At 38.6% G+C, this 20,114-nt stretch overlaps 1 protein-coding gene across 2 annotated transcripts in view; it reads left to right on the top strand.

Annotated features, from left to right (window-relative positions):
• NCOA7 (nuclear receptor coactivator 7) overlaps positions 1–20,114 on the top strand; it is a 110,049-nt gene that overhangs the window by 56,724 nt on the left and 33,211 nt on the right. The window contains exons 6-12 of one of the 2 annotated variants that reach the window (XM_089530431.1): positions 2,076–2,183; positions 4,287–4,400; positions 5,122–5,247; positions 7,234–7,418; positions 9,681–10,690; positions 11,802–11,894; positions 14,393–14,561. In XM_089530431.1, coding sequence (XP_089386557.1) covers positions 2,076–2,183; positions 4,287–4,400; positions 5,122–5,247; positions 7,234–7,418; positions 9,681–10,690; positions 11,802–11,894; positions 14,393–14,561 — 1,805 coding nt within the window. The remainder of the gene's footprint in view (positions 1–2,075; positions 2,184–4,286; positions 4,401–5,121; positions 5,248–7,233; positions 7,419–9,680; positions 10,691–11,801; positions 11,895–14,392; positions 14,562–20,114) is intronic. The other variant, XM_089530432.1, reaches the window with a different exon arrangement.

Genomic DNA, 20,114 nt, shown 5'->3' with positions numbered 1-20,114 from the left:
ATTAATTAAAGTTATTAGCAGATGTTAATGAACGTTGGGCTTACTGTTAGCAAGGAGTGTAAATGTGGCTGAGTTGTGGAATCTGCAGACACAATGGTTTTGCCCCCTTTTCTCTCTCTTTCTTTTCCCTGCATATCTTGACAGCCACCCCTACCTGCAGCATCTTGATCCACATTGCCAAGTGGAAGTATTGCTCATTTCAAGGGTGGGTGGAAAGAAGAAACTCCATTGTGGTAGAGGTGTTGCTTGTATGGCTGAAAGAAGTGCAGCCCTGTTCACATTTAATCTGAAGTATGCTTCACTGAATTCTGTAAACTTGCTGAAGAACCAGTTTTGGTTAACTAAAGCTGGGGGGATCATTTAATGAAATGGTTTCCGCTCAGACCTCTTTGTCTATTTCATATTTTATTTTATTTTTTTGGTTAACTCTCTCTTTCTCCTCAGCTCTAACAATGCCATCGGGCACTTAGTTAATGCAGCCTTCCACCCCACAGAGTTACTTAATGGTCACGGGAAAATAGAAGATCTGATAAATATTGGATGTGAGAAAAATTAAACGTGAACCAAACAGAATCCTTTCACATATGTTAGATGGCTCTATGCATAGATTGGTACATATGTATAACCTTCTGAATCCATAATTAATGTGTGGATGGAAGGCAACCAGGCATGCTAACACTGGGTTGCCCTGCCAGAGCTCCCCATCGCATGTTTCTTAACCTTGGGCACGCTTAACTCTCCTGATCTCCTTCATCAAATGTGTATTTTTTTAACCACTGATGTATGTGGAGTTGAATAGAATATAAGAATGTGATAATGTCAAATTTGTACCTGAGTTTTCTTGTTTTACTTTCCCTCCTCATTCTTGTTCCCCATTTAAGTCATGTCCTTTTAGATTGCAAGCCTGGGTGCAGAAATTGTCTTATTTTGCTTTATTGATTTCTAAGCTACTTTGAAAGCCATTTGAGCTGAAAACCAAGACATAAATGTTTAAATAAATAAAATAATGGATGTTTTCAATGAGTTATCGACCAAAATTCTCAGCTTTGGGCATCAAAGAACTTCAAAATCAAGAGATTTGCAGAGAAGGAATGGGAAGGAATCATACCATTTACTGTATTTGCTTAAGCTCCAGTACACTTGTAATGGGGCTCAGTGGATTATATCCAGTGTGTAGAAAACAAGTTTGCTCTGCATATAACAATGTCTTATCTTAAAAAAACTGATAAATGGTTGACTTATTGTATAAACAGAAACCTAAGTGGGCCAGTAATATTAATTTGTTATATATGAGTGTTTGTTTTCACTTAGGTCCCTACAATTGAATTCTTATCAGTCTAGGAGTCCTTCCCCCCCCCCCCCCCGGCCACTAATCCTCATGTGTATTGTATTGTGAAGATAAGATACTTTTATGCACCAGGCCATCTGATCAGTTTTGGTTGTTTCCACACACCAGATTCAAGCACTTGAATATTATACAAGTAAATTTCAGGCTTGTTGGGCTTGAATGGAAATTAGATCAACAGATAATTCTGAATGAACTATTTAATTCATTATATGGGGCAGGTGTGTTATGTGAATACATATATGTGTACACACATATGCACATGCACACACTAATATAAAACAGGCTGTTTCAATTGTATTTTATTAGAACTTAATTATATACTGAGTGTTGCATGCATTTTTCAAGAATCTGTTTCCAAGGAGATAGCCATGGGTTGCAGCAAAAGAATCCTATAGTACCCCAAAGGTTAGTACATTTATTATGGCATAATCCACTGGTTCTCAACCTTCTTAATGCCAAGGCCCTTTAATACAGTTCCTCATGTTGTGGTGACCCCCAACCATAGAGGAGTGATATCTCGATTCCTAAGACCATCGGAAATATGTTCAGATGTCCATGAAAGTGTATGTTATAATAAATTTGTTAGTCTTCTAAAACTTTATTATCTTCCCGTTAAAAAACTCAGTGAAGTAGTCTTCTAAATTTGGAGTTTCCATGTGTTGATTTTAAAAAGTGTGACTGATGAAAACACATTAACCCCCCCTCTCCCCAATCTTTTTCTTTTCAGGCTGGAAGCCAAGATACGCTGAATAGCATAGCCCTGAAATTTAACATCACTCCAAATAAACTTGTGGAACTCAATAAGCTTTTCACACATACAATTGTTCCAGGCCAGGTAATTGTGTCAGTATTATATCTTCCTAAAATACTTGATTTGTGCTAAGAAATACTGTTCAGAAATCAATTTTGAAATAACCACAATGATGGAAGTGATACATCGGAAGAGATACATTGCGCCACATGAAAAGGTCAGTGATTTTTATGACAGGCATAGGAAGCTGCTTTATCCTATGTCAAAGCACTGGCCCACCAGTCTCGGAATTGGCTGTACTGGGCATGTTCACACTAAACAAAAACCCTGGTTTACATAACCAAAAATATGCAATTTTTGTACAGGAAGCCCCTTTGCTGTCCAGGAAGCTTTTGTTAACCAAAGTTTTCCACTGGGTACAAACAAGGAAAAACAATTTATTGTCTCAGCAAGCCAGAATATCAAGCCATCTTTAAACCATAGTTTGAAGTTGGTTTATGAATCTTGGATTATTATTATTATTATTATTATTATTATTTTGCAGGGGAACAATTAACAAGAGTTCTAGCTCACACATAATGGGAAGTTGTGTTTAATTTTAATTTTTAATTAGTTTTTCCACTTGTCTGAAAGAAAGAGCACTGCACATCCCATGTTCTATCTCTGTGTATCTTCTCTTATTTAAAACAGGGTTTTTGGCTTAGTTTTAGATGAAGATGCTTATATTGGCTATAGCAGCCATTCTCCCAGCATCTAAGGCAGGAGATTTTTCAGCCCTCTATTGACATGCCAGAAATTGAACCCAGGACCTTCTGTATACATGGGTTGTTCTTTTCTACCTTGCTACAGTCCCATTGTATGATGTTCCAGACATTGCATCCCGAATAAGGTATTCTGATTGTACATTCTTAGAGGATAACTTGAAAACCATCTGTTGATTTTATTTAAATTTATTTTGGTCTCTCACTGTGAATATTCTGCTGGTTTCTTGTGACTGGAGTATGGAAAGAAGTGCAGTTACTCCCAACAATCCAATATCAGCAATTTTATGCATAATTCTTATTTAGTACAAGACTAAATTGCCTGCAACTTATGTCCCTATTAATTTCATAAGGTTTTCTAGGCAAGGAATACTCAGAGGTGGTTTTGTCAGTGCCTTCCTCTGAAATATATAACCTAGAGCAACTGGTATTCTTACATATGTTCATTGATTTACTGAATCTCTTCCAATTAGATTTAGACTGTAGACCTTTTTCTTTTATTAAAAAGTAGATTGTTTCCTTGAATTAGTTCCTCTTTATTGAAAAACTCTAATTTTAAACAGTATTGTCTAACAAAATCTGTATTTTGCATAAAATAGTTTTAGAAAATGTTTATTTTTTTATAAACTTCATCTGTTGTCTGTTGTAGGCTTTAGCACTGAAGTGCCTAATATGTGAAGTTACAGAATATTCACAGTTCTCCTCATTTTGTTATATTGATGCAGCCCTCTGTCCCACACTGGGTGAGAAGTGTGATGTAAATAAAATAAATAAGTAAATGCAAGTAGATCCAGAGAGAAGAAGGTTTGTAAAAATCTTGCACTATATTACATTGTGGGCCTTAAAAACTTAGGTTGATAATGTTTACATTGAAAATGGACATTTATTTTAATTCCATTAATATGAAACTGCTGATAAAATTTTCATTAGACTAGTACACTAAAAATTTTACCTGTATGCAGGTAAAAACTCCTATTCATGATGTCATAACATTTTTCTTCCTTATGTCCTTATAAGTTTGGATCACAAATAAACTGCTTTGGAGGTTTTTTGGCAGGGAGGGAGAAATCCATTTCTTACCCAGCCATCCTTTGAGAGGGCATTGAGCATCTGTTCCATTTTTATTCCATAATTTCTTTTCATTTCTCAGGAAAAGAAACAATGAAAGAAATAGAAACCCTGAGACAAAACCAGCAAGAAAGGCATTAAGAACATTAAAATTCATTAAAAAGACTAAGTTATTTGCATAAACTGGGTGTTGCTGTTTTTTTAAAAGCAATGGGAAGCCCTAAAACTTGCAGAAATGGATTACATATTGATCATGGCTAGAAATGAAAAGAGCAACATCCTACAATGGCAGGATGATTGATCTCATTGCTGCAATCTTGATCATTGTTCTGTTTCCATTTGGGTTTTATTGTTCCAGGTTCTGTATGTGCCAGATATTGAGCCTGTTTCTACAGCAGTGAAACTAAATTCCTCAAGTCCTGGTGCTGCCGTTTCACCTTCATCATCAGATGCAGAGTATGATAAACTTCCGGTAAGATTTACTGAAGCACAGCTGTGTTCGATAGAAGTCTGTTATAGTGGGAATAATAAAGAATCTTACAGTGCTTTGAAAATGAACAGATTTATTATGGCATTAGCATATACCATAATAGGTTTGTAAATCTTTATGGTGCTGCACAATTCTTTGTTGTTTGTCTTGGAAAACATTAGACAGACTGTGCTCATTCTAAGGCATTCAAGAAAAATGAGTAATGCATAAACCATATTTGTTTTATGTATAAAAATTACTCAGTTGTCCTAGACAGATTGCACACTGCATGCATACATTATTGTATATACTTTCAGGTTACACTGAACAGATTATGTTCTATATGGAATTCTGCACTGCTGTCTGTATAGCTTGAAGGTGTTGTTGTCTTTTTACATAGAATATATCCACTACAGATGTTAAGAGTTAAGGTTTCTGTTTGTTCTGGCTGAATTCAGAGTATCAGAAAGAGAGTTCAGTTCATGAAATAAAAGATCCTTATCTGCTATGGAATGAACTGATACATACCCTGATCTCTGCATCCCCCTTCCAAAATATTCTGAAATTTTGGGGACCTTTCAGAATAGTGTGGCCTTGTTGTGGAGGTTACACATTGAAGAAGGAATTGGTAGAAATCATATAGACTCCTTGCACTCCAAAATGAGTAACTTGGATAATGAATCACTTACTGTATTTGATTAAAAAGTTGCTTTTATTTTTAAAGGATGCTGATTTAGCAAGGAAGGCTTGTAGACCACTTCACAGAGTCCTATCATCCACATCAGAAGAAGATGAGCCAGTTGTTGTCAAATTTTTAAAAATGAATTGTCGATACTTCACAGATGGCAAGGTAGAATTTTGAGAGTTTGCTATGCAACATAATTCTTTAATAAATTTATAGACAAATGGCATTGTAGAATGTCAGAAACTCTGCTAATGTGGAATTGTTATTACTAGATGATAAAGATTATCAGACCCTTTAATGAGGTTAACTTAGTTTAATCATTTGCTTAGCCCATTCAGAGGATTACCACAGTAACCAAATTAAGTGACAGTTTTCCATGAGCTACAATATAGGTTTCTTAATTAAATTATATTGACAAATAATGTTCTTGTTTGAGAACACTGATAAAAGTATAGACAAGATAAGGTGTTTTTTTTGGAGAGGGGAGAGAATAAAAAAGGGATAAACATTTTGGAACAGGTAATCAAAGTTTACATCTCAAACCTTTAATTCAGGCTTTTGATCTATCAAGGTGCACGCAGTCCAGCAGCCATGGTTCATGAGTTGCATGAAATCCCACCTCTTTGCAATTTTGTAATCTACAGTGAACCAAAAATAGACTTATTGAGCACTGAGTTCTGTTTGGCTTTTTGTAGCACTGGTTTTAATTTGATGCTGGAGTAGGGTTGTTTTTGACTACAGCTCCCACAGTCCCTTACTGTTGGTCATTCTGGGTGGGTCTCATGGGAGCTTTAGGCAAAAACATCTGAAAGGCAAAAGGTTTTTAATGGGTTCTCATTAATGTCACCAATTGCTTTTGATGTTGAAACTAAGATAGCAACTGATCTTATAAATTCAACAGTTATAGGAAACTTGGTTCAAGCTCTTCTGTGGAGAACCTTTTCTCCCTTGGCAGAATAGCCAAACCAAGAATGGCTAGACTAAAACTGTTTTGAGTGTGGATCCACAAAATATACTTTATTTTTGTTCTTGAGATTCTATAGCAAGAACCCATAGTTAGTGTTTCAAGTTAAGGATGGAACTACATATAGTGTGACTTTCCCATCTATTGGGGCTTGGTTCCAGGGCCCCTCACAGATGAGGAAAAATGCAGGAGTTCAAGCCCAGATCAGTTAGTGTGTCTACAAGTACATGCTGCCATTGGCTAATATGGGGCAAGGCAAGCTATGGGGGCTCTTATCCACAGATGACTAGCCCACCAGTATTGCAGGATCACTGTATTTTTCCCCATAGCAGTGCTTCTGCTAGTGGTCCCTTTCTTGCTATACAGTTACAGCACTATGATTCCCCTTTCCCTGCCATGGTTGTATCCTGGTGTTTGTAGTCTGTTGAGACACTGGAGTTCTCTTGCTGAGAATTCTAAGTACCCTGTCCTACAAAATCCCAGAATGGAATCATGGTACTTAACAATAATGCTATAACTGTGTAGTCCAGAAAGCTGTTGCAAGAGAGGATAATTTGGATCAAGGAAGTCTAATGGAGAAAGAGGAAGTGCTTAACTTCTTGCAGATTGCATCTCTGTTCATACAGCTGCCTGAGGTTCCAAACATGTGTTTGCTCTTGCCTTTTTCCCATGAGAATGCATGTAATATGTAGTTAGGTTCTAAAAGAGAGGGAGAGAGAGAGAGAGAGAACTGATTAAATGGAAAACAGTACCCTTTGCTTCTGTGTACTATAATCATTTAAGTTTAATATTAAAGGTGACCATGCTAGTTCTGTTGGATGTCATGAGAGTAGCCAATGTTGGGAAGTGTTTTTGGGATGACTTGTGAATTTTAATAATATTTTGACCCTATTTAATTAGCAATCGATATCTTCTATTTCATTGCCACCAAGGATGAAATTTAAATACATTGACCCATTTTTATAACTTTAATCTTGCTTGCCAAAGATATATATCTTTTAAAACTTGGAATATTTGTCTTTGTTTCATTTAATTAGGAAATGCTCAAACTGAACACTTTGGTGGAAAACATGAGGAGGGTGGTCTAAAAGACAGAGGAGAAACATAAAGAGCAGCAGAATTAAGGATGTTCTATGAATATGTTGTGCTCCTTCAATGTGCTAAATGGCCAGTTTTTTTATTTTCAGGGTGTGGTAGGAGGAGTCATGATAGTCACTCCCAACAACATCATGTTTGACCCTCACAAGTCAGATCCACTGGTAATTGAAAACGGCTGTGAAGAGTATGGGCTTATTTGTCCCATGGAGGAGGTTGTTTCGATTGCACTCTACAATGATATCTCTCACATGAAGATTAAAGATGCTCTGCCATCGTAAGATGTGTTCTTTGTTGATCATGCTTGATTCTTCTCTGTGAGATGTGGGTGACAGCAAACTGGAAGAGAAAAGAAGAACACGAGGAGCAAACAGCAGTTAGTAAGAAAAGCAGAAAGATAAGCAAAATTGTAGTTTCAGGACATTATCTTTGAAAACGATGATTCTCCCCTGAGCCCAAATAAAACATTTTCCCAATGTGATAAGGTGCTATACACAAGCATCTCACATATGAAAAGCAAAAAATTGCATGGAAATTGTGCCTAAATCTTGACTTATGAGGCATAGTGCAGAGTTATTGGAGAGGGGAGTGGGAAGGGGAAGAAGTAAATGATGCAAGGAAAAAACAGTAGATGTCTACATTTAAATGTGTTTTTCAGGGGAGTGTCTCACACCATTAATTACATATTTCAGTAGTGGGAGTACCAGATTGTATTGGTATACATAATTATGTAGTCTAGAGGGGGCAATGGTTGGGGGTAGGGGGCTGCATGGGACTCCCAGGGGACCTTGGTGGGATGCACCCTCTGAAATTTTTTGCCCTCAAATGCACCCTCATGCCTCTCCATGTTATTGACCCTGCATAGACTTCCTTAGAGCCAAGAGAGGTCTTTCATTCAGCAGGAATTGACTCAGAAGTCACCCTTTGGATCACTTCCTATTGGAAGAGGGTCTCTTCTGTGCCTAAAACAGCTCAGAAGTGTCGAAATACGTGTAGAGGTTGCCTCTCACACTGAGCTTCCCAAATGATCCTGGTGTTGATAGGAACCAGCAGTCCAGCAACATCTGGAGGGCTGTATGAATCTCATCCTTGGAATATGGCATGTAGTTGCATAAGTCATTTCACTGTCCGTAAGTAATTTAAAAAGGCATGGTAATCTGTTCAAGAACATTTTGCCAAGAAGCTTGCTAAACATTATAGAAACGTTGTTTCTTTCTATGGGATCCAGTTATTTTGCTATTGATTTCTGAGGCGGAAGATAAAATATGTTTTACGGGTATTAATCGGTATCTGTTTTATTTAAAGAAAATTGGATAGCTCGCAGGCCATTCCAAAATGCTCAGCTTTAAAAAAAACGTATTAATGGCAGTGTACAATGGCCTGCACCCGCCCCTTTCCCCGACAGATCGGGGCCTCCACTGCCACAGAGGCAGCCCTCAGGCCCCGATCTGCCACTTTTCCAGGCCGCGGGGAAGCGGCAAAAAGCTGCTTCCCTGCGGCCTGGAAAGGGGTGTCCTTGGGGCTTCAAGCCCCAAGGACACCCCAACAGGGGCAGGGAACAAGAGAAAGGGGCCACTCGGTCCCTTTCTCCTTTGTGTCGCTGGCGCAGCCGTGTAAAGGCTGCTCCAGCAACACAAACAAAGGAAGGAGCACGGTTTTGGAGCTCCTTCCGGCACTGCTGAAAGGGCGCCATAGGCGCCCTTCAGCGGCACCAAGACGTCATGTCTGCGCCGCCCCATTTGGAGGTGGCACGGTCGTGTCGTCGTAATGGCGGCGCCCATCTAGAAAGAGCACCGCCATTACAACATACTAGGGTTGCGGGGCGTCTGGAAAGGATGCCCCGAGGAAACCCTAGTATGTTTGTAGGCCGGCGCAAAGCGCCAGTCTGTACAGTGCCAATGAGTTCTAAGACATGCATTCGTGAGACCATGAAGCCCTGGGAAGCTTGGAGGTTTAATATTTCACTTATAAAAAATGACAGGAGCCTTGCAGATAACATGACTTCAGATTTTATGATTTCTGAATCCCTCTTTTGATTTGACTTAAACTGTGATTTTCAAAGCTTGGAACTTAGAAGTTTACATGTTCTTCTGAAGTAACTAAAAGGCTCAGCTGTGGAGATGCGTGACTGGGAAGGTATTACAAGGTGATTATTCTGTTGTGCTTATTGTAGCAATTTAAGACACAAACTGGTTGTTGTATTTGTTTTTCCTCACCCTTAAGAATACATATAGGATATTTACCAACACATCCATTTTTTCACTTCCACAACATGCACTTCAAAATACAAATGTTTGGTTATATTCAATCTTTCAATTTGTTAATTAATTTATTTCACTTGACTTACATTTTATTTTGAAGGAAGCCTTTGGTTTAGTTCATATTATTTTAGAGTTGTGTTGGTGCATTTTAGTTGACTATTTCTTTTTTTTTAAACCATTTGTTGTTTCATGTATTTAAGTATCTGTTACATTATCATTTGTTTTTGTTTCGTTTTCCGTTTTAACACTCCATATACATCCACCATCTTTCCTGACAGTGACATTCCAAAGGATCTTTGTCCTCTGTACAGGCCAGGAGAGTGGGAAGACCTTGCTTCTGAAAAGGACATCAATCCTTTCAGCAAATTTAAATCCATGAACAAGGAGAAGAAGAAGCAGAAATCAGATGGTTTTGCCAACCCTAATTCCAACCTGATAAAATCCTCAGACAAGGAGAAAACTACAGATTTTGAAATTGTTAAATCTTCTGAAAGTTCTTCCCTGGTGACATCTTGGTCAGCAGAAACCCCAAAGGACTCTAGTGTTCCTGTATCTTCAAAAAAGGTAGCTACAGAAAGTTCTGGAGAGAGAGTTACTCTAGACTTAACCAAAGACAATTCCCTTCTGGATGAGGATGGCTTCATTGATCTAGAAGAGACATCATCACAGATTGACAGCAGAGTTAACCACAGAGATGCAGGCGTAGTGGATGTTTCCAAGGATCTTAAAATAGGAGAGAAAGTTAGGGTAGCAGCAACAAATGAAGAAAATTGTAAGCAATTAGTATTGGATTCATCAAGGGCTAAACAAACTGTCCCTAAAGATGTGCTTGATTTGGAGTCCTGTGAAAAGCTAGATGTAGTGCCTGAAGTGAACAAGGGAGGTAGTTCACCAACAAATAAAGTAGAGACCACCCTTGATGTAGAAAAAGAACTGAATAAAGATAAGCTTATTGAATTTTACCTCAATAAAGTTAAAGATGAGCCACAGTCTACTGAGGACTTGGGTAAGGCTGATGTCAAGGAAGAGGGAAACAGTATACCAGTGGGCATAGATCTTACACTTAGCTCTTCACATTCCCATGACACTGAAGACCCTACAGACAAAAGGGGATGGCCTGGCTTATGTTCTGTTGAAAATAAAGACTTATTATCAAACATTGGCTCAGCATCAGGAACAGAAAAGAAAGAGTTTGAAGGATCACTCGCTTCTTCATTGACATCTCATCTAGATAGTAATTCCGAAATCAGACTATGGCTGCTGCAAAGGATCCAAGTGCCCATTGAAGGTAAGTATGCTTGCCATTTTGCTGAATAATCCCTGCCATTTGTTTTTACTGAAGGACTGAGTTTATTTTACTGTTACTGTTACTGTTACAATTAATCTAACTTCATGATGGGTATTTTAGCAATATAATTCTGTTTTTCTTCCTGGGTTGAGTCTGGGTTCCTATTTATGTGGAGCAGGGGTTTGAAATGTGCAGCCCTCCAGCTTTGTTGGACTGCAGCCCCCAGTATCCCTTATCAGTGGTTATGCTGGCTAGGGTTGACAGGAATTGCAGCCCACCCCTGCTCTAAAACACATACTCTGTTACCAAGGGAGTATCTCTGGGGCAGAGAAGAATTTGTAGAATGATCGTACAGCATCCATACAGCGTAGAGGAATTGGAATGGGCCACTGAATGCACAACAATACTTATAATGTACTCACCCCAGGCCCCCATTGTTCAGGTACCAGAAGGGAAACATGACATCATGTTCAGTAAAGTTTTTAAACATTTCTTGTGAGGTTGAGTCTAGTTTTTGAACCTTGGCTTACTCAGCCATTTGATGATGTAATTGAGTTGCTGTGTGTGTGTGTGTGTGTGTGTGTGTGTGTGTGTGTGTGTGAGAGAGAGAGAGAGAGAGAGAGAGAGAGAGAGAGAGAGAGAGAGAGAATTAGGATTGTTAGACTTTTTCACATCAAAAAGATTTTGGAGCACTGTGCTATGAGTTAAAAAACAGCAACTAAAATGAAAATTGAAACAAATGCATTAGTGCAAATGGGGCTTGGATTTGGTTTTCTACTAGGAAATGCTTATCTAAAAAGAAAAGTTTTCAGTAGATGCCAAAATAAGAATAATGTGAGTCTATGACTGATTTTATTTGGATGAAATTTCCATAGGATGGGAGTTCATAAACTGGAAGTCCTGTATCTGGTGGTTGCCAAGTAGATCTCTAACCCAGCTGGAACCAACCCACTTTTCTTGTAATTCCTGTTGCCTTCTATGCCTCTGGGAGGTCTGTATATTTATGAGCAACCATTCTGTAGGGGTGAGTTCTTAGGAGGAATTCTTAGTCTATAATATGATGGGTAACATGGGGATGGCTTCTTCTAAGGTGTCACTGGAAATTGCACAGGTACAGTTGCAGAAGAAGGTATGCCAAACTGTGGTCTGTACCAGGGTGAGCATGCAGTTCATACAACGGATGAAATGTATGTAGGCTCTCATGGTAAGTTTTTAGTGTCTATTGTGAAGTTTGATAAAGGTGTCCTAGCATATCCCAGAGCAGTATTGCAGCTTTGTGGAATGGGTGTTTTCAGTACTTGCTCATTGGCTTTCCCCTCCCACCATGCCATCTACCTATAAGTATATACCCTCCTTTCCTTCTGCTGTGGTCCTGTTTTGGTGAGCTGTCTTAGCAGACTATGAAGTTGTGTGCTATTATTTTTCTGTAGTGCTGGTGGACAGCCTTCTGATAGGCTCTCCTTCCCACTTTCTCTGACAAACAGAAAACTATATCAGTGAACCTCTTCCTCAGACTCCCTAATGTGGGAAAACAATGATTGCAGCCCCAGACCTCCTTCTCTTGATTTAAAGGCTGCAGAATATCTCTCCCACCTGCAGAAAGGCATTGGGTAAAGACATAATGTGCTTATTTTCTCATGTCCCTTCCCACAATCTGATTTTCAGATTTCACAACAGTCCTGTAAGCTTGGGTAGGCTGGGCATTTTTTTTTTCAGCTTTCATGAGCTGATGAATGGCTGCTTGCACTTCTGATAGAAATAATGGATGACACAGAACAGAAAGGAGGATTCTAACAAATCTTGGTTTACTGAGTGAGTTCTATGCTTGTGCAAGCAATCTGTTTGCTTGTATTTAGCTTTTCCTTCTAGTACAATCAATAAACCCAAAATGGAGTTAACGTTGACTTTCCACATATTTTGTCCAAGTGTCCCTCAGTCTCTCCTAGCATGGGGAATGGTAAGGGAATATAGGAGTTGTAGTTCAAAACATCTGGATGGCCACTCCAGTTTAGCTCCTTATCTAAACTTGATACTGACCTATTTCCCCTTTTACAGGCCTACATAATAAAGTAAGATTTATTCTTCACTTATGAGACTTGGTTTATTTGGGAGCAATGGGATCTTATGTTTGGTCACACCATTAAATAGGTCATACAGTTGGCCCTTTGGGTGTGTCGGGGTTTGGTTATGGTACACCCAGCAGAGGCAAAAAATGGCGAATGATAGCACCCCTTATTATTAAGTGGCAATGGTGTGAACGCGCATGCTTCAGCATGTTTGTGATCATGTTGCCACTATTTAATAACATGAGGTGTGATGATCCACAGATGATTGAATTCACAGACCCAAAGTTGCATATCCAAAGGGTCAGCTGTATTTAGCTGCCTAGCAATAAATGCCAAGCCTTTGAGGATTGTGTGTGTTTCCATGCAGCTTGCTTATAAGAAGCCAGGATTCACCAGTTAGTTTGTTTTAGTTATTTTCTCACTGCAGTTGCTGGTGCTACCAGAGAAGAGACTATTAGGCTTCATTTTTCCTGAGACTTCACTATATAGGTATATTTCAATTAGTAAAGTAGAAGTATTCCTGGGCATTTTTTCTTTAACAGAACATTTTGTACCCAGAGGCAGAAATATGATGGAAAGAATAGGGATAGGTTTGTACACCACAAAAAAGAACAGTTCAACACGATGCAGCAAGACTTTAATTTAAAACTAACATGTGCATGTGAAATTTAAACCAGATTATGTAAACCTCACGTAAGTAAACAAAAATATTTTGAACCTTCTAGAGACCAGTTGAAAGCTTCTTCCAAAATGTATCCAGAGAAGACATTTTATTTCACCAGCTCCCTCTTTTCTTACAATTCCCACTTTGGTGGGCATGTATATATATCTGTGCCTTTTTTTTTTAACATGTTGGGAGTAGGTGGTGAGGCAGGGTTACCTGGTCTTCCCCTTTCTCTGTGTTTTGCTGTTCACACATGTTGGGTAAAGAATTCTGGAGGCAACTGCTATTTACTTTCCCTGTTGGATGCCAGCAACCAATGCTACAGTAGCACTGGCTAGAGTAGAAGCTCGCTGTTTCCCAGCTCAAGCATTGTTTATTTCATTGTGTATTGTGGACTTATCGCGGCAACCCAACACTAAAAGTCAGTGTCTCCATCCCCTTTTCACCATCCTTTCAATGCCAATGCTTCTGAAAAACATCTAACTAGACAAGAGGATAAGGAAGAAAAGTGGGGGTTGGGCAGGAGAAAAAAAGTCTTTGTAATAAAGAACTCTGCTGTCAGAGAGTTTATTAACTGAGGCATGCTTGTATGTTGGGACGAGGCCAGAAAATTAGAATCTTCTCATTGCAAGAGCAATATTAAAGTTCATTGATCTGCTTTTCCTGCAGGTAAGAGAACACAGAAATGGCTTCATATGCTAGGTGGTTTGTGTCTGTGTTTTGCATATAATTAATTCTATGGTTCCCTAAAATTTGTTGTGTAGCAAAACCACAGCTTCTTTATTTATTTAGCTTTTTTTATAATCTGTTTCAGGTTTTTTATTGGCAAGCAGTATATTAATGCATAAATAAAATGTAATAAATTCAAAACCATGCTTGGCATTTTTGACAATCTTTTCTTGATGAAAGTTAAACTGCACCACTGGTGAATATGTTGTTAAGTTGTAACTGAATGGTCTTTGTTGCATTCAGATATGCTTCCTTCCAAAGAAGAGAAAAGCAAGACCCCCCCAATGTTTCTGTGCATCAAAGTGGGCAAGCCTATGAGGAAGTCATTCAGTTCCCAGAATACTACAATGGCACAACAATATAGTAAAAAAAGAAAACAACCAGAATACTGGTTTGCTGTGCCTCGAGAAAGGTAAGCTGTTAGTTTTTCTTAAAATGCCTCTGAGGTTCTTTTCAGAATATATAAAAACCACATCCTTTGCACGTCCATTGACATAAATGTTTCTGTAGCACTTTACATTTCAAGTGTCATCACTGCAGTTTTATTACCCATGTTAGCTAAAATGGACTAGAACAGCAGTACTTCGTCTTTGGAAATATACAAAAACTTCCCCCTTTCAAACACATTGCACTTACTATGATTTCAGGATAGAATGTAATTGCAAAATATCACAAGATTGGTTAGTTAGTGCATCTGGCAAGTTTTTCAAATCCCCACCTTCTTCTCCTCCTCATATGTACTTTTCCAAAAGGTATTTCTCTCTCTCTCTCTCTCTCTCTCTCTCTCTCTCTCTCTCTCTCTCTCTCTTTGTGTGAAAAGGACATTATGTTTCATAGAAGCTCATCATGCACAGTGTCTTGTAGCCTTTTGGTTTATTTTTCCTGTAGTTCCTTATTTATTACATGTGTGTTGAACTGAGGAGCTCAAGGCAGAGAATATGGTTTTCCTAATCTTCCATTTTATGCACATGACACTCCTATGAGTTCTGGAAGGCCACGAAGTAGTGACAAAGCCAGAAGGCCTGTGTGCTTTATGTCTACATAGAAATTTAAAACTTGGTTTGAACCAAGGCTTTTCCAGCTAGAGCCTGATAATCAGACTATGACATCATGCTGTGAGTTGAACCTGAGTATAATCCAGAAGTGAACTTGCTTTGTCTTGATATTTGCTGCCAAGGTTTAACTGGTGAATTCTGGTTGGTTTCAGTTCCTGTAGATTCTCTTAGAACAACTGAGAATACACTATCTTGCTTTACTATAAAACCTGAAAGTCAGCATGGTTCTTCTTAGGAATCCAAATCAGCCAAATGTACAGGAAATATTCTCATCTTAAAATGTGAAAGGAAAATACATTTGGGGCCATTCTTCCTGATAAAGCAGGCAAGATATTAGTACTGGCATGTACATTTTGTGACGTGCCGGTGGTGTGTTAGGTACTGTAATATCTGTATTTGCTTTAGTAACTTTCCTAACATGAATACTTGTTCAGAGGGTTTCAAGGTGTAGGGACCAAATTGGCTGTGATGCTGAATGAAGGAATTATCAGATGCAGGGGAGGGAGAGGAGATTGAGGTCAAAAGGAGACTTCACTGAAAGATAAGGTCAGAGCACATGATTTTCATCAGGACCATGGCAGATGATGAAATAGTTTGCACAGATATCTTTGTTGTATTCTGCACTCCTGACAAAATTTATTCCCATGCTTCCTATTAATTAAAAAAATAATAATTGCAGGTGATATATTTAATATCATATATAGCTTGGCCTTATGACAGGCATACAAACGTGAAATGAGGAAAAGCCTCAAAAGGGTGGCTAAAGTAATGTGAGATTAATAGTAGAGAATGCAAACCTAGTCTTCTTGTAAGACAAACCTAGTCTGCTTGTTGGACCCAAAAGAAAGGGCATTTTCTTATGAAATGCCCTTCCATAGGAAGCAGGAGTGTTTCCATTTCTGACTGTTTTTAAACAAGCTTTAAACAAGACTGAATATTTTGTTCTACTTTTAAATGACACTGGCGTGCATACTGTATTTTACATTTTATGGATTTAATTTTTCCTTCATATTTTTTTCATTTGGATGGCATTGTATAGAATGTTTCTGATTATATTGTGTTTGTTTATAAACACATATTTCTTCTCCTTTGCAGTCATCTGCAGTGCCACAAAACTGATTCTGGAGGGTTTCTGAGCCCTTCAAACCAGGTTTTTCGGGCAGAAACAGTTTGCTGTTTCTTCTAGTGGTAAAAATGGTTCCATGAGCAGAACTGGATAGTGGCATCTATAAATAAATAGTAAGACTTGCAGGGAGTGAGGGAAGTATTACTTCTACTACTAATATCATTATATATCTTATATATAATATACGATATAATAATACATATTTAAATATATAATATAGTGTAATTCAGAGACATAGCTGTTTTAGTCTGGAATATCAGTATTCAAAGAGATCTTATACCAACATTGAGACTAACTGTGCGGCAGTAGTTGTAGGATAAGTTTTTCTAGTAAGGTAAGTTTTTCTAGTCTTGGTCTACTTCCTCAGATGCATGGAGATACCTGGTGTCAAGGAAGGGCCTAAATCAGATATTGGGAATGGGAATACTCAAAAACCTGTTGCAAAATACTTTAGTCTTCACTGAGCATTCCATTAGAATAATAGAATAATAGAGTTGGAAGAGACTGCAAAGGCCATCCGGTCCAACCCCTGCCATGCAGGAAATCCAAATCAAAGCTCCTCAGGACAGCAGTTCTTGAACAAAAAACTACAAAGGAACATCGGAAAGAGAAATAGCATTGTTAGGATATATTCATAAACTCCAGTCTATCAACAGTAGGTTGAACAGAAACGATAGTTTTCTGGCACATTACACATACTAGAACACTGGTTAATATGCCACCGTTGTGATGATACTCTTGGCCAGCTTATTACATCTCCTTTCTGGTTCCTAGCCTGCACACACTGCATTCCTGACCCCCCCCCCCCCCCCCATCATTCAAATGGTCATCCACCCTTCCTGGCCTTGGATGATATCTTCCCTCCTACTTTTGCACCTCAACAACCATGGTTTAACTTCTCACCTCATCACCATACCACAAATCTTGTGTTTCTGTGGCTATTCATACAGTCTGATTATAAAAGTCCTTCCTGGGCAACACTTCACTCCATGCATCTGAGGAAACAGACCAAGTTTACAAAAGCTTATGTTATGATTTCTTTCACACAGCTAGTTTCAAAAGTGCTACAAGATCTCTTTGCATACTAATATAGTGTAATGTAAATGAAATGTATAATATTACTGCTTCCTGTTTTTCTTTAGTAAACTATGCTGAGAAGGTACAATAACATACAAAATCCACCAAAAAGTGATACCTTTATGGGACCAACCAAAATGCACACTATGCGTGTTGCAAGCTTTCAAAGCTCTACAGGCTTATTCATTAGGCAAAGGTGTTGAAAATCATACCGGAGGGGAAAAGTATGATGATGTTAGTCATAGGCCTGCATTTTGTGAAGATGTTGTTGTTCTTAGTCAAGATGGTATGGAGGAATATTCATGCAGGCAGGCTCCTCTTCATTCTGGCCATGTGGGTACTAGGAAACAAAGCTTCTTAAAATCCAGGAAATAAATTTTAAATGTCATTAGAAACACAAAAAGATACTTCCTTTTAGATCCAGTTTGTCTCCATCCTCCTTTGTGATGCAACCAGCCCCTTCCTTAGGCAGAGAACACTAAGATTTTGTATGTTATTGTACTTAGCTATCCCTGTTTATGTTCATGTTTTTGTTTATGATGAGGACGGTTCCCCCCTTTTAATAATTTTATTAAAATATTGGTTGGCATCCTGTTAGGCAGTTACAGTGTCATCAGCTAGACTTACCACCTCATAACTGTTTCATATTCATATTTACAATCATGGCGCCGTTGCCCCTTAAATCCACCTTAAAAGCTAGGAAGCTGTACCGAACAAAAGAGTTCTGTGGTGCTGGTGAACGGGGCACTGAAGACGACACATACAGCCTCCTCCTGTTAGCAAGCCATAGTGCAAGGAGCCCTGCAGTACTCTGTTGCAGCTCCTCATTGCAACATGGTTTGCTGGTGTGTGTATGGGGGGCTTGAAGCATCCTCTTTCAGTTCCCCACTGTCCAATGTCATAAACTTTCTTTGCTTGATTTGGCTTTTAATATGAGTTTTAAAGGGGTGGGTTGAGATGGAGCATTTCTTTGTTCTTTTGTTGTGTTATAGTTTATACTTCAATCAAGTTTCTCATATCTCATATATCTCACATATAGTGTTGTTTTATAAGTATTACAACACATCTCTTCCTTTTGAACAGAATTCTGGGAGTACTGAGAACAAAATGAAGTCATTTGAAGAAATATGGTGAAGCAGACTGTGGTCTCACACAAGTTTTGATAGCCCATAAGGTGCTGCAGGAGCCAGCATGGTGTAATGATTTGAGTGTTGAGTGCCAGGGACACCAGGGTTTTTATCCCAGGCATGGAATCCCACTGGGTAGCCTTAGGCAAGTCATACTCTCTCTCCTCAGGAAAACAATCGCAAACCTTCTCTGAACAAATCTTGCTGAGAAAACCCCATGATAGGGTAGCCTTAGGACTACCATAAGTGGGAAATGACTTGAAGACACACAACAAGAATAAAGTGCTACAAGACCCTGCTGTTTTGCTGACAACAGTCTAGCAAGGTGGCCAGTCTGGAAATAAAGTCCCTGCACTGATAAACATGCGGATTGTTCACATGGTTGTTGCATATGGCTTACTTTGCAATAAAGCTCAGCCACAGGTCTTGCCTTTTGCTGACATCTCTGACCTCTGTGTGACTTTAGACATGCCACAAATGCTTCCAAAACATTAGTCTGGCAGCTGAGACAAAGAAACTGGGTTAATCAGTGGCTTGGTCACTGCTGGGTTGTGATTGTGAAACAAGAGAACTTCATATCTTTTGCACGTAGCTTTAGAAACAGTAATCCCTAAAGAAATGTGCCTTATAAAAGCCCTCCTTTGCTCTGTATGAATGTTCATGTTGAGCCAATTGATACTGGCTTGCAGACTGAAGGCCTTTCATTGTGTATCTTGTCATGGGGAATGCTAACAGTACTGGAGGGTGAGTAGAACTGCTGATAGGTTATGTCTATATGTACTTAAACTCACTGAGGGATACAAGAATGTATCTATAGCTCTGTATAGTGTTGCTTCTTATGAAGCATTGGCATATTGGAAAGCAGGCACTACTGCAGAAGATTTAAGATTAAAGTAAAATGTAGGAAATAGAGAAAATGAAATGGACAAATCACATAGCTTTTATTTTAGAGATCAGTTGCACTGATACAGTCGGTGCATCAGTCCTTGCAGCCTACCTAGGGTTTAACATTTGCTTCATCCATGGATACGTCTATGTAACAATGCCCTGTGAGAAAAATAACCTTTGTTCTGAAAGATGCTTGGCATAAATGACTGTGCCAAGAACTCCAAGAGTGATATGTGAATAATTTTCTTTGCAAAACTAGAATGGAACAAAAATGCAAGTTCCTGGTTCCACCCCAGCATGCCTACTCAGAAGTTAGTCTCCTTGAGTTAAACTGAGATTACTTCTAGATAAATGTGCCTAAGATTGTCGCTTTAATGGGTTCTTTGTCTTAACAGTGCTTTATTGTATTTATTTATTTATTTCAAGGATTTCTATCCTGTCTTTCTCCCACAATGGGATTCAGGCTTTATGGGCCTGGATACAATTTGGGGTCACACTGGAATATATAACTGCTGATAGTAACCCAGGATTTTACAAAACAAACAAACAAACAAACAAACAAAACCCACAAGTATCCAGGAAAAGAGAGAACTTAAAAAACATTATTGCTATTGATTTATTATGTTATTTATATTTTAAAAAATCATATCCCATCCTCCTGGCAATTATACAGCACTAGGATACAATTTAGC

The sequence above is a fragment of the Sceloporus occidentalis genome, unplaced genomic scaffold (genome assembly GCF_023333645.1).
Source record: "Sceloporus occidentalis isolate IW3139 unplaced genomic scaffold, rSceOcc1.0.p SCAF_6, whole genome shotgun sequence".
NCBI lineage: Eukaryota > Metazoa > Chordata > Lepidosauria > Squamata > Phrynosomatidae > Sceloporus > Sceloporus occidentalis.
Note: the sequence above shows the minus strand (reverse complement) of the source record. Positions and strands in the feature narration are given on the sequence as shown.